The sequence below is a fragment of the Canis aureus genome, chromosome 13 (genome assembly GCF_053574225.1).
Source record: "Canis aureus isolate CA01 chromosome 13, VMU_Caureus_v.1.0, whole genome shotgun sequence".
NCBI classification, from domain to species: domain Eukaryota; kingdom Metazoa; phylum Chordata; class Mammalia; order Carnivora; family Canidae; genus Canis; species Canis aureus.
Genome location: NC_135623.1, coordinates 10,373,790 through 10,387,303, shown reverse-complemented (window position 1 = coordinate 10,387,303; position 13,514 = coordinate 10,373,790). Strand labels below are relative to the sequence as shown.

The following is a 13,514-nucleotide window of genomic DNA, read 5'->3' as shown; positions in this document are numbered from 1 at the left end:
CGCGTGGGGAGACCGGCGGGGTCCTCTGCGAGGCCTGTGGCCACAGTCTGCGGTCACCGGGCCGTCCCCGCGCGGGACCTGGGGGCCGGGCTCTGCCGCCGCACAGCCGCAGTCCACTCGGTCTCCGCGCCTCGCTTCCCGGACACCGCATGGCAGCGCCGCCTCGCTTCTGCGTATAAAGTTCTTCCAGGTCCCTGTAAAAACCACACTTCCCAGAGGCAGAGAATCCGCGCGGAAAGGCAAAGGTTAGGGAAACGAAGGGCGTGGGAGGGCCGCGGCCACTGCCACCCAAGGTCGGGGGGCACGTCACTTGTCACGTGAAGCGCAAACGTCCGAGCGGGAGCGCGTGCTCACCATAGCAACGGCGCAGACTCAGTTCTGGAGTGGGAATTCTGGGAGTTGTAGTTTTCCAGGATTCTCGGTAGAGGAGGACCCGCCCCCGACACCCTTGTGCACCGTGTGGACACGGGGGTGTCTGCGCTGTCAAGCGGAGGGGGCCGGCGTGTCAACAGTTAACAGCATCTATAACAGAAGGCTACAGGGCTGGCGGGACTTCAAGAAAGGCCTAGGAGGGGATCCCTGGATGGCTCAGCGGTTTGGCGCCTGCCTTTGGCCCAGGGTGCGATCCTGGGGTCATGGGATCGAGTCCCACGTCGGGCTCCCGGCATGGAGCCTGCTTCTCCCTCCTCCTGTGTCTCTGCCTCTCTCTCTCTCTCTCTCTCTCTATATATATATATATATATATAGATATATACATATAGATATATATATATATCTGTATCTATCATGAATAAATAAATAAATCTTTTAAAAAAATCAGTTAAAAAAAAAAAGGCCTAGGAAAATGCCTGAGGAATTTTGGGAAGCTTTCACCAGAAAACGCTCCATAAATGGTCTGCACGGATTAGGTATCCGCCTGGGAGACAGTAGGAAGGTGGCAGCAGGCAGGTTGGGGCCATTCCAGGCAGAAGCAGCTGCTCCTACAAAGTTTGAAAGAGCAGTTCTAGATGGCCGAGAACACATGGAGGCTGAGTAAGCAATTATATCCAAAGATTTAGAAATGGGAAGAAATCAGATCATGAGGAGTCTTGAATGCCAAACCCAAGAATTTGAACCTTTTCTTGAATAGGAGAGCTTTACACAACCCTAGCAGTATGAATCACCCAGTCCTTTGTGTTGTCCCTTGTTTTGTTCATCTTTCTGTTTTATCACTTGCTCCGGCTTTTTGTGTCTTACTCCCAAGAGCTCAACAAGGGCCACGGCACATAAGAGCTCAGGAAGTGTTTTGGGTTCTTTTAGTTTGCTTTTTTAGGAAGTGTTTTTTTTTTTTTTTTTTTTTTTAAGATTTTACTTATTCATGAGAGAGAGAGAGAGGCAGAGACACAGGCAGAGGGAGAAGCAGGCTCCATGCTGGGAGCCCGACACGGACTCGATCCCGGGGCTCCAGGATCAGGCCCTGGGCTGAAGGCGGCGCTAAACCACTGAGCCACCCAGGAATACACTTCTCCCAGGAAGTGTATTTTTGAATGATCAGTTTTGAGTTTTAGAAAAGCAACTGGCAGCAATAGAGTAAGAAGGGAGGAAAGCTGGATATAAAAAGCCATCAAAGGAAATTGCTTTCCTTACCTTCAGATTCCATCCTCTATCCAAAGTTTAAAATCTGGCTCATCAACATCCATTTCCAATGTGGATTTTGTTTGGCCAGCACTTAATTTTTTTAAAAATTTTTATTTATTTATATAGTTAGAGAGAGAGAGAGGCAGAGGCATAGGCAGAGGGAGAAGCAGGCTCCATGCACTGGGAGCCCGATGTGGGATTCGATCCCGGGTCTCCAGGATCGCGCCCTGGGGCAAAGGCAGGCACTAAACCGCTGTGCCACCCAGGGATCCTGGCCAGCACTTAAAAAAAAATTAGTTACCCTGCTTTTTAAAAGTGGTAGGTTTCACATTTAAACAATAACAAAAGATTTCTGGCTTCTCTTGAAGAGCTTGGAAGATTTGACGATTTGGGGGCCCTGATCTCCATAGCTGTAGGATGGAGCTGAATAGCTGCTGCCACCTTCAGACAGGGCATACCCCCTGTACTTTGTCACATACCACACCACTCCTTCCATCAGTCAAACTGAGGCCAAATACCAATTGCTATTTATTATGGTGCTTGTTTTTATTTCCTCATAGTGAACTGTTTGGCCTTGGAGACATTTGAGTCACCCATCTTTGTACTGATCTATCCTGCCTGGTACCTGAGGAGTGATACAATTAAATCAGTATTTTAGAAACATTACTCAGTGAAAAACAGGTTGAAGTGAGGAGCTGCGGAGGCAGAAAGAAAAAATAAATAAATTAGAAACCTGTTAAAGGGATATTTGAGAGAACTTGGCCAGTAATTAAAAGATTGGAGGGCAGCCCGGTGGCTTAGCGGTTTAGTGCTGCCTTTAGCCCAGGGCCTGATCCTGGAGACCTGGGACCGAGTCCCACGTCAGGCTCCCTGCATGGAGCCTGCTTCTCACTCTGCCTCTCTGTCTCTCTCTGTGTCTCTCATGAATAAATAAATAAAATATTTAAAAAAATAAAAAAGATTGGATGATGGGCAGCCTGGGTGGCTCATTGGTTTAGTGTCGCCTTCAGTCCAGGGCCTGATCCTGGAGTCCTGAGATTGAGTCCCATGTCGGGTTCCCTGCATGGAGCCTGCTTCTCCCTCTCCCTGTGTCTCTGCCTCTCTCTCTGTGTCTCTCATGAATAAATTAAATCTTAAAAAAAAAAGATTGGATGAAAGATGAAAAGGCAAAATACAACATTCCTGCCTGAATGACTGGGAAGATGATATTACCAATTTAAACAAGAAAGTGGAAGATGTGGAAAAGGTTGGCAATCATTATCTTGCTACCCCTATTTTACAGGCAAGGGCCATTAATTACTAATTCCATAATCTTCCAGTATTCTGTTTGACATGCATTAGGTGTTTAGGAAATTCTATCTGAATTGAAACTCTGATCTCAGTTGGGAGGTTTCTGACGGGCTGCAGGGAACAGCAGGAGAATTAGAATGTTTAAAAGAAACCAGTTAAGTTGTGGGATCTTAGGAATTCTCTCCAGGGTGGGTGATCCTAGGGCTTGGAGGCAGTTCACCTGTTCTGGGGAAAAAATTACGCAAAAGTCCTGAAGCAGAGCAAGAATTTGACCATAGAAATGTTGATGGGGTGGAAACCATGTCACTCCAGGGGAAAGGGGGGAAAATCAGAGACTGGCTGGCAGGACTTTTCCAAGAATACAATGGAACAGCAAACTTTTGAGTGGAGGATTAAGCAGAGGATTTTGGACAATGAGGCTTGGAAGGCCTGACTTCTCTAAACGTTTCTGACAGCACACCTTCCCCCCCCCCCCCCCGCCCCATTATTTTGTTTTCTTTAAAGATTTATTTGACAGAGAGAGCGCCAGGGAGCAACAACAAGCAGGGCAGGAGGCAGAGGGAGAAGCAGGCCCCCCACGGAGTAGGAAGCCCAATGCCACCCAGGCGCCCCAGAGAACACATCTTTTTTTTTTATTTAAAGATTTTATTTGGGATCCCTGGGTGGCGCAGCGGTTTAGCGCCTGCCTTTGGCCCAGGGCGTGATCCTGGTAGACCCAGGATCGAATCCCACGTCGGGCTTCCGGTGCTTGGAGCCTGCTTCTCCCTCTGCCTATGTCTCTGCCTCTCTCTCTCTCTCTCTGTGACTATCATAAAAAAATAAAAAAAATTTTTTTTTAAAAATAAAGATTTTATTTATTTATGACACAGACACAGGAAGAGGGAGCAGGCTCCATGCAGGGAGCCCGACGTGGGACTCGATCCCAAGTCTCCAGGATCACGCCCTGGGCTGAAGGCGGCGCTAAACCGCTGAGCCACCAGGGCTGCTCATAGAACACATCTTTTATTTTTTTATTTTTATTTTTTAAATTAATTAATTTATTTATGATAGTCACACAGAGAGAGAGAGAGAGAGAGAGGCAGAGACATAGGCAGAGGGAGAAGCAGGCTCCATGCACCGGGAGCCCGACGTGGGATTCGATCCCGCGTCTCCAGGATCGCGCCCTGGGCCAAAGGCAGGCGCCAAACCGCTGCGCCACCCAGGGATCCCTAGAACACATCTTTTAAAGGACAATAAACTTTCAGTCCAAACCCCAAGTTAAGTCTTATTTTCTGTAAGTTACTTATAGGTACAACTGCAGTAATGTTAATGTACTTTGTAAACATTTACACCAAAAAATAGACATTAAAGGGACACCTGGCTGCCTCAGTCAGGGGAGCATTGCGACTCTTGATCTCCAGGTCTTGAGTTCGAGTCCCATGTTGGGTGCAGAATTTTTACTTAATAAAAAAATTTTTTTAATATAAGTTTAAAAAGATTAGACTAAAAATACAAGTATTTGAGTACTTTGTTCCCTCACATCCAGTGTATACCGCATACGCCACTTCCGAGGCCCTGCTGTAGCCAAGGGGAGCCCCCTGGATGTCCTGATGACTCTCTCGAATCTGCAAATCCTAGAAGCTGAGGGCAGCCCGGGTGGCTCCAACCGCCTTCGGCCCAGGGCATGACCCTGGAGACCTGGGATCCAATCCCACGTCGGGCTCCCTGCAGGGAGCCTGACTCTCTCTGTGTGTTCTCATGAAAAAATAAAATCTTAAAACAACAACAACAACAACAACAACAAAAAAAACCCTAGAAGCTGAGATATGCAGAGAACTGATTGCCTTGGAGAGCTTTCCACGTGCCAGGAACCTCCTCGGGGTTTCACACTTAAGTCATTTAACCCCCAAAGTAATGCGACGCTGTAGGTACCTACGACGGGAGAACCGAGGCCCACTGCGGTTAAGACGCTTTGTCAGGTCGCACGGAGGTGGCGCAGCCCGAGTGTCACGCCCCCAGCGGAGGTCCACGGCCAGGACCCCCACGGGCCGACGCGGAGGTGGTGAAGGCACCACTTTTTCTCTCCATGGCCTGAGCCAAGCCCCTCACCAAGCCGAGCCGCCGTGACAGCGAGGGGCACAAGGCAAAGAAGCAGCAGGAAACCCACCGAGGCCCCCAACGCAACCGTCAGCTCATCACGAATCGGTTCCAGCTCAGCCGCGCAGGCGCAGACCGAAGGGCTTGGTTTCTATGGTTTCCGGGCGCGACGGCGGGCTTCGCTGTCGCGCTGCAAGCGTCGCGCTGTTGGGCGTCCTTTGCGGCAGGCCTCGGCGCCGCTCATAGAGCCTCCGGGAGCGGCGGCCGGCGAGGCGACAAGGGCACCGCGGCGCGACGGTAGGTCGGGGCTGCGTGTGTCCGCGGGCGGCTTAGCCTGCGGAGCTCCCCTCTGAGATTCCTTTAACGAGTTTCTTCTACCTTCCCCGGGCGTCCGTTCTTCCAGGCCCGAGCTCTGAGCAGGGTTCCTGCGCCCCCGGGCCCCTGCGTCACTGAAGCCTGGAGCGCGCGCCTCCCTCGGCTCCTTGTGCCGGACTCATGCTTCGGCCTTCTGTTTCTTTTTTCTTTCTTTCTTTTTCTTTTTTGGCCTTCTGTTTCTTAATCTGAGGTTCACCCACCTCATCCTGGCTTCCGAGGCCCGGAGTGGTTGCGGCCCCGCCCGCTTCCGGCTTCTCCAGGTCTTGATCCCGGCATGCACTCTGCTCCGCGGCTACGTCTAGGTGCTCGGTGCCCCCACCCCCGCCCCCGAACCCAGGACCTCCGGCTGGAGCTCGCTGCCCACCGACCTTCCCTTGGCAGGCTCAGCCCGTCCGTCCGTCTGTCTGTCTGTCTTTATTTATTTAGTTAGTTTTCTTATTTTATTTATTTTTTATTTTTTCCAGCCCGTCTTTAAAAGGCATTTTTAAGCCTCCTGCGCCGAGTTGGTGCTTACCCTTTCGAGCTCTTACCCTTTTTTTTTTTTTAAGATTTTATTTATTTATTCATTAGAGATACACAGAGAGAGAGGCAGAGACACAGGCAGAGGGAGAAGCAAGTTCCATGCAGAGAGCCCGATGTGGGGACTCGATCCAGGGTCTCCAGGATCACACCCTGGGCTGCAGGCGGCGCTAAACCGCTGAGCCACCGGGGCTGCCCGAGCTCTTACCCTCTAGTCCTCTTGTCCGTTGGGTCCCCAGTTCCTTGTGTGTCTGTCTCCATTTCTAGTGCTTAACGTTGAAGCTGCTGCTTCCCCTCCCCCTACACACACACACACACACCATTCCAGTGCCTGTTATTATTCAGTAAACGAAGGAATCTGTAGAAAATATAAAAATTAAGTTCACGTGTAAATCTGCCCACTCGTACATGACTTTATTGACCTTTTTTTGTGCTTTCCGGTCTTCTTTTGCAATTTTTCTTTGACACTGGAGACCCTTTTTCTCATTTAATATTAAAGTGTACATCTGGGGCAGCCCCGGTGGCACAGCGGTTTAGCGCCGCCTGCAGCCCAGGGCGTGATCCTGGAGACCCTGGATCGAGTCCCACCTCAGGCTCTCTGTATGATGCCTGCTTCTCCCTCTGCCTGTGTCTCTGCCTCTCTCTCTCTCTCTCTCTCTGTCTATGAATAAATAAATAAAATCTTAAAGTGTACATCTGTATTATCTGTTTTTCCTAACGTCTAACGTATTCTCCTAGGCAGGTACCGGATTTAACTATCCGTATCCCTATTTTTGCACACTTAAGTTGTTTGAGATTCTTTTTGGGGGGGTTCTCCCTCCCCCCTCCCCAACAATTACTGAGCCCCTACCTGGTCCCTACCCTCGCAGCACTCATTGTTCAATAAGGGAGACATTCAGGTTAATAAACCATTACAGAGGCGTGCAGAGTACTCCTGTGGGAAGTTGAGATGCTGTGTGAACACAGGACGGACACGAGATTTAGGATGACATCGCAGAGGTGTCATCTGAGTTCATATGGATAGAGAAATGTAAAGAAATGTTTTTGTGCTTTTTTTTTTTTTCCTTTTCAGTTACTTCTTCAGATCTGTGTCAAAGAATTGGAATTACAAAAAAAAAAAAAAAGAATTGGAATTACTGAGTCAAAACATAAACGCTGACTTTTTATTAAGATGACCTTATAAAAAAATGACCTTATCAATACAGAGACAATTTGGGGGGGGGTGCTAAAAACACGAATGTTGTTCATCTACCATAAACTGGAGGCACCCGTGAAATGAAAAAAATTAATGAGAATATATTGGGAGATAGCATAAACTGTCTTTCTAGAGGGATACTTTTAATTAACTATCCCATTTTTCTTAGGAATTTTCTCATTTGGTTGCACTTTTATGGCATTATTTCTTTTTCTATCTTCCATTTCAGCCATGCCTTTCTTTGATGTGCAGAAAAGGCTGGGCCTAAACTTAGATCATTGGATGACAATCCAAAGTGCTGAACAGCCTCACAAGATTCCAAGTCGATGCCATGCTTTTGAAAAAGAATGGATAGAATGTGCGCATGGAATCGGTGCTACTCGTGCAGAGAAAGAGTGCAAGATAGAATTTGATGATTTCGTAGAATGTCTGCTTCGGCAGAAAACGGTGAGGAGTGATGGATACGGGAGCTGAATTATTTCCTTGCTTCACTGGGGCTGCTTTTAAGTGTTTTTAGTTGGTCATTGGCAATGGCTTGCTCAGTGCGAATTGGCCAAAGGTTGGTAGTGAAACACTTTCTCTACATAGGTAGCATGTCAAGGAAGTTAAGTGCCTTCGGATCTGAGGAGGGTCTCTTATTCCTCAGTGTTCCTCCTCATCTTCTGACCGATTTTCCTTGGCGTTGTACCCTGCTACAGCCACCGGAGTAGGAATTGCATGTGTGTGCATTCCCGTTTTTGCAGTAGGCTAAAAGCAGAAGTTACCAACCAGCTTTGGATATTTGTCTTCGAACATTTCTGAGTGAAAGTGTTTCAAATTCATTGAACCCTCATTTGAGAAGAGATTAAAACCCTGCATACTTTTACACTGAACTTGATATAACAATCTGGGTTAATTTCTACTCTGGGGAAGATAGAGGTGTTAATGAGATTGCTTTAGGTGAGCCTGACGAAAGAGGCAGGGGAAAAAGGATATTAATAGCATAATATCTACCTCTTTAAGAGTTGAATGAGTTACATAACATATAGGGCTCTATTCTCCCTTAGAGAAGAAATCTTTGGGTATGGGCTGTTATTCTGCCTATTTCTCTGCTCCAGATATAACAAATAGAAGTGTTTTCTTTTTTTCTTAAGATTTTATTTATTGATTTGAGATAGAGAGAGTGAGAGAGAGAAAGCACAAGCAAGGGGGCACAGGGAGTAGGATAAGCAAGCTCCCCACTGAGCTGGGTGCCCGGTGTGGAGTTTGATCTCAGGATCCGGGGATCCTGACCTGAGCCAAAGGCAGATGCCTAATCACCTGGGCCACCCAAGTGACCCTAGAAATGTTTTTATTCCTTCCAACTCCTTGGAGTTCAAGAAGGCAATTTAGATTTTAGTTAAATTTGGGATCCCTGGGTGGCGCAGCTGTTTGGCGCCTGCCTTTGGCCCAGGGCGCGATCCTGGAGACCCGGGATCGAATCCCACATCGGGCTCCCGGTGCATGGAGCCTGCTTCTCCCTCTGCCTGTGTCTCTGCCTCTCTCTCTCTCTCTCTCTCTCTCTCTGTAACTATCATAAATAAAAAAAATAAAAAATAAAAAATTAGATTTTAGTTAAATTTATCACAGTTATTTGTATCAAAAATTTTTAATTCCTTATCTTTTAACATCTGCTATTGGCATTTGGGTAAAGTGAAGCCAGACTTGGAAGGAATTAGGGGATATGATCTATGCAGGAATATCAATCATTAAGTGGGTGATATATTAGTATTACTGAGGGACATTGAGTGGGTCATGGTTAGCCACCTACCAGCTATTAAGTTCACAGTATGTCCCAACTTCTCTTCCTGTGGACCCTAGTTACTCATTGCTCAGATTAAGACTACTCTTCATGGAAAATTTACACCAAAGGGAGGCAGTGTGGTGAGGTGGAAAGAACATTGGATTGGGAGTTAGCAGCGCTGATTTTGTTGTTGTTCTTTTAAGATTTTATTTTAAAATAATCTGCACCCAACATGGGGCTTGAACCCACAACCTGGAGATCAAGAGCCACACGCTCCACCAACTGAGCCAGCCAGGTGCCTCTGGGAGAGCTGGGTTTTGTTTTGTTTAAAGATTTTATTTATTCATTTGTGACAGACACAGAGAGAGAGAGAGGCACAGGCAGAGGGAGGAGCAGGCTCCATGCAGGAAGCCTAACGTGGGACTCCATCCCAGGTCTCCAGGATCATACCCTGGGCTGAAGGCAGCGCTAAACTGCTGAGCCACCCGGGTTGCCTGAGAGCTGGGTTTTGACGATGGTTCTCCCACCACTGGTTTTGTGACTTTGGGCAACTCACTTCCTTTTTTTTTTTTTTTTCCTCACTTCCTTTTTTTGTCTCGATTTCTTTACCTGGAGATACTAAAGAGTTGCTCTCAGGTCACTTCCTCAGCCTGTGAATTTGTAAATAGGTCCATTACTGTTTTAGGGGTCACCCTGAATGACCAGATACTAATGCCTAGGCGAAGAAGCTAGTGAATCAGGGAATTAGAATTAAGCACTGTTCTTTTTTTTTTTTTTTTTTAATTTTTATTTATTTATGATAGTCACACATACAGAGAGAGAGAGAGAGGCAGAGACATAGGCAGAAGGAGAAGCAGGCTCCATGCACCAGGAGCCCGACGTGGGATTCGATCCCGGGTCTCCAGGATTGCGCCCTGGGCCAAAGGCAGGCGCTAAACCGTTGCGCCACCCAGGGATCCCGAATTAAGCACTGTTCTAAGTTCATAGCTTGTAATAGTGGATTTATTTCACACAATAACCCTGGGAGATGCTTTACTGGAATTTTTCCACTATGTAATTAAAAACTTGGAGCAAGACAAAAAAAATCAAGGCCATTGCCTAAGGTCATATTGTAGTGAGCAGGGGAACTGGGACTTGAACCTGACCATACTACCATCTTCAGAGCCTGTGCTTCTGTCTACAATGCTAAGAGGTGATTTGTTAGACCTCAGAGAAAGGTTTGACATTATGTGTTAGTGATAGCTCAATCATGACTAGTCCTGTGTTGGAGATTCTTTATTTTGGGGGTGGGGTGGGGGGAGAGATTCTTTAATAGAGAAATGTTTAAGGATGCAATATTTTATGTTACCTATAATGAAATTTTTAAAATGCGATCTTTTTAAAATGGCTAACGTTATTTATTATTTAGGACACCTAGAGTTTTTTTCTCCTGAAGTTATATCCTGACTGATTCTTTAAGGTTAATGGAATCTTTAAATATACTAACTCTTGGGATCCCTGGGTGGCGCAGCGGTTTGGCGCCTGCCTTTGGCCCAGGGCGCGATCCTGGAGACCCGGGATCGAATCCCACGTTGGGCTCCCGGTGCATGGAGCCTGCTTCTCCCTCTGCCTGTGTCTCTGCCTCTCTCTCTCTTTCTCTGTGTGTGTGTGACTATCATAAATAAATAAAAATTAAAAAAAAAAAAAAAGAATATACAGTAAGAAAACTGCAAAAAAAAAAAAAAAAAAAACCCTGCCCTAATAGAGCTTATATTTGGGTAAAAGGGTGTCAAAAATAACAACTTTTTTTTAAAAAGTGTTCTGTGTTGATAAGTGCAGCAGGGAAGATAAAGATAGAAAGCATGCATGTAGGAGCTGAATGGATGCTCTTTTTTTTTTTAAGATTTACTTGTTTGTTTGTTTGTTTGTTTGTTTATTAATGAGAGACAGAGAGAGAGGCAGAGACACAGGCAGAGGGGGAAGCAAGCTCCATGCAGGGAGCCCGATGCGGGACTCAATCCCGGGTCTCCAGGATCAGGCCCTGGGCTGAAGGCAGTGCCAAACCATGGAGCCACCCGGGCTGTCCTGGATGCTCTTTTAAATAGGGTTGTTGGAGAAGAACTCAGCAACAAGGAGACGTTTGAGCAGAGACTTAAAGTGGGCCATGTGGATTCGAGGGAAGAATGTTCTGGTTAGAGGAAGGAGCAAGTGCAAAGGTCCCTGCAGTGAAGCAGAGAGAATGAGAGAAAGTATTAAGACATAGATAGAATCAGAAGGAAAAAAAAAGACATGAAGTCAGAGGTAGGCCTAGTAAGTTGTTGTAAGGAAGGATTCAGCTTTTTTTCTCGGTAAAATGGGAAGGCATTGGGCTTTGGGCAGAGGAATAATGCAGTTAGGATCGAGGGTGTGTGTGTTTTTTTTCTGTGTTGCAGAATCCCGGTGAATGACAGCTTTCCTGCAATCTTGTATGGTGTGGCTTTTGTTGGTTGGGCACCAGCCAGTGTCCTACCTGAGAGGCAGAAGCAGAGCTCAGGGCCCAGTAGTGACAGGTAGCCAAGCACATATCAGGGCTTGGTTTCTGTGGTAAAGAGAACGTCATGTTAAAAAACAAAAAGAGAGAGAGAGAGAACGTCATGTTAGCTCTTTCTTCCTTCTTCATACCCAGTGATCAGTCACCAGCAGCAGTGCCAACTTTACATGGAGAGGTCAGGATGTATCAGCCATGAGATGATCTCATCTTTTAATATTTTAGATACTAGATTATTAAAGACAAGTGTGCACAGGTATGCCTCTAAAAGGTTTTTGATCTATGTTTTGTTCATGTTTATGCAAACACCTGTAATCCTGTATATAACAGGAACGTTCTAGTTACTATTTTTGAAGGAGATATTATTATATGTACTAGGAATTTGTTAAGAGCTTGGGAAGTGATTTCAAGTTGCTTTTTTAAAGGAAGATTTCATCTCAGGCCGTCTAGGATGGAAAGCTTCCATAGTTTAAAAATGAAACCAATTTTCGTTCTGTTTCTCTAGCCCTCCAGTTTCTGGTACATATTTTCCCTAGTTTAAATACTTCTCTCCTTTGACAGATGAAGCGTCTGAGTGACATCAGGAGGCAGCGGGATAAGCTAATAAAGGAAGGGAAGTACACACCTCCACCTCACCACTTGGGAAAGGAGGATCCCAGGCCCTGAGCATAGCTGCTGCTGATGGCTGGACGCTGGTTTTCATGTTCTCTCCTCCCTGCCCCGGAAAGTTCATTTACTGAAAACTTCTGTGAAAAGTGTCTAAAAATAAAGGATTGCTCTATCCTGTTTATCCTCTTTTCTCTTGGATCATACTTCTCTATAAAGAGATTGCAACCTATTTTTTAAATTTGGAAAAATGGCTTTACCGATGCCTTAAAAATTAGCATGTAGGTAATAATAAGCAGCATTTAATGACATTTACTATGTATAAAGTACTTTAAACATGTTAAGTTATTTAAGAAGTTGCAATATTCTTTACTGCTTTCATTCTGGTTTATATTCCATAAAATACAGACTTGGGCTGGGAGGGAGAGGCAGTAGAGAGAGAGGTTATGTTTACTGTAAGGTCTGTGAACATTAAGGCTAAGAAAATAGCAAGTTCAGATAGCTTAATTTTGTTTTTATTTAATTAATTTTCAGATAATTTTGAAGAAGCAATACCATTGGTTCAATTTGCTATCTTACATGTGGCATATTAGTACTTCTCTTGACATATTTAGAAATGGTGGGGGGGGATTGTTGTTTTAAGATTATATTTACTTTTTGGGAAGAGAACACAAGTGGTGGGGCAGAGGGGCGGGACAAGCAGACTCACCACTGAGCAGGGAGCCCGATGCAGGGCCCAATCCCAGGTGCCCCTACATTTGTTTGTTTTTAAGATTTTATTTGACAGCACAAGCAGGAGGAGCGGCAGGGAGAGGGTGAAGCAGGCTCCCCAGTGAGCAAGGAGCCCAATTCAGAGCTCGATCCCAGGACCCAGGAATTATGACCTGAGCTGAAGGCAGATGCTTAATTGAGCCTACCCAGGCGCTCCTAGAAATGGTTTTTAAAAGAAAGGGAAATAGGGAAGAAGGGAGGTTTGAACCTTAAAAATTAATATGTGTTGAGAATAGAATTAAGATCTCCGATATCTTTTAGAATTTTCCTAACTTTTATTTTGGTAAAATACACATAACACAAAGTTTACCATCTTAACCACTTTTTTTTTTTTTCATCTTAACCCCTTCTAAGTATACAGTTCATTGATACTAAATATATTCACATTGTACAACCATTACCACCATCCATATGGAGAACACTTTTCATCTTGCAAAACTGAAGCTCTTTAGTTCTACCTACTACTCCTCCTTTCCCCACAGCCCCTGTCAACCACTATTCTGCTTTCTTGGATTTTGGTTATTCTGCTTCACATAAGTGTATTCATACTATTTGTCTTTTTGTGGCTGGTTTATTTCACTTAGCATACTATTTTCAGGGGTCACCATGTAGCATATTGCAGACTATCTTTCCTTTTGAAGTCTGAATAATATTCCATTGTGTGTATACCACATTTTGTTTACCTGTTTATCCGTTGGTGAACATGTCAGTTGCTTCCATGTTTTAGCTTTTGTGAAGAATGCTGCTGTGAATATGGGTGTATAGATAATCTCTTTAAGACCCTGTTTTCAGTTGGT

The 13,514-nt window shown here is 45.5% G+C and overlaps 1 protein-coding gene across 1 annotated transcript; it reads left to right on the top strand.

Moving 5' to 3' along the window:
• The first annotated feature begins 5,120 nt into the window (after positions 1-5,120).
• On the top strand, positions 5,121-12,130 carry NDUFS5 (NADH:ubiquinone oxidoreductase subunit S5). Its single transcript, XM_077844670.1, has 3 exons — positions 5,121-5,280; positions 7,302-7,519; positions 11,902-12,130. Exons 2-3 carry the CDS (start codon positions 7,304-7,306, stop codon positions 12,004-12,006), a joined length of 321 nt encoding a protein of 106 aa, XP_077700796.1. The 5' UTR covers positions 5,121-5,280; positions 7,302-7,303; the 3' UTR covers positions 12,007-12,130.
• Positions 12,131-13,514: the final 1,384 nt, after the last annotated feature.

What these genes read in the sequence shown, in the direction of transcription:
- NDUFS5 (XM_077844670.1), top strand. Translation starts at nt 7,304, where the DNA reads ATGCCTTTCTTTGATGTGCAGAAAAGGCTGGGCCTAAACTTAGATCAT. An exon ending in GTCTGCTTCGGCAGAAAACG is followed by an intron (nt 7,520 to 11,901) that starts GTGAGGAGTGAT and finishes CTCCTTTGACAG; the next exon opens with ATGAAGCGTCTGAGTGACAT.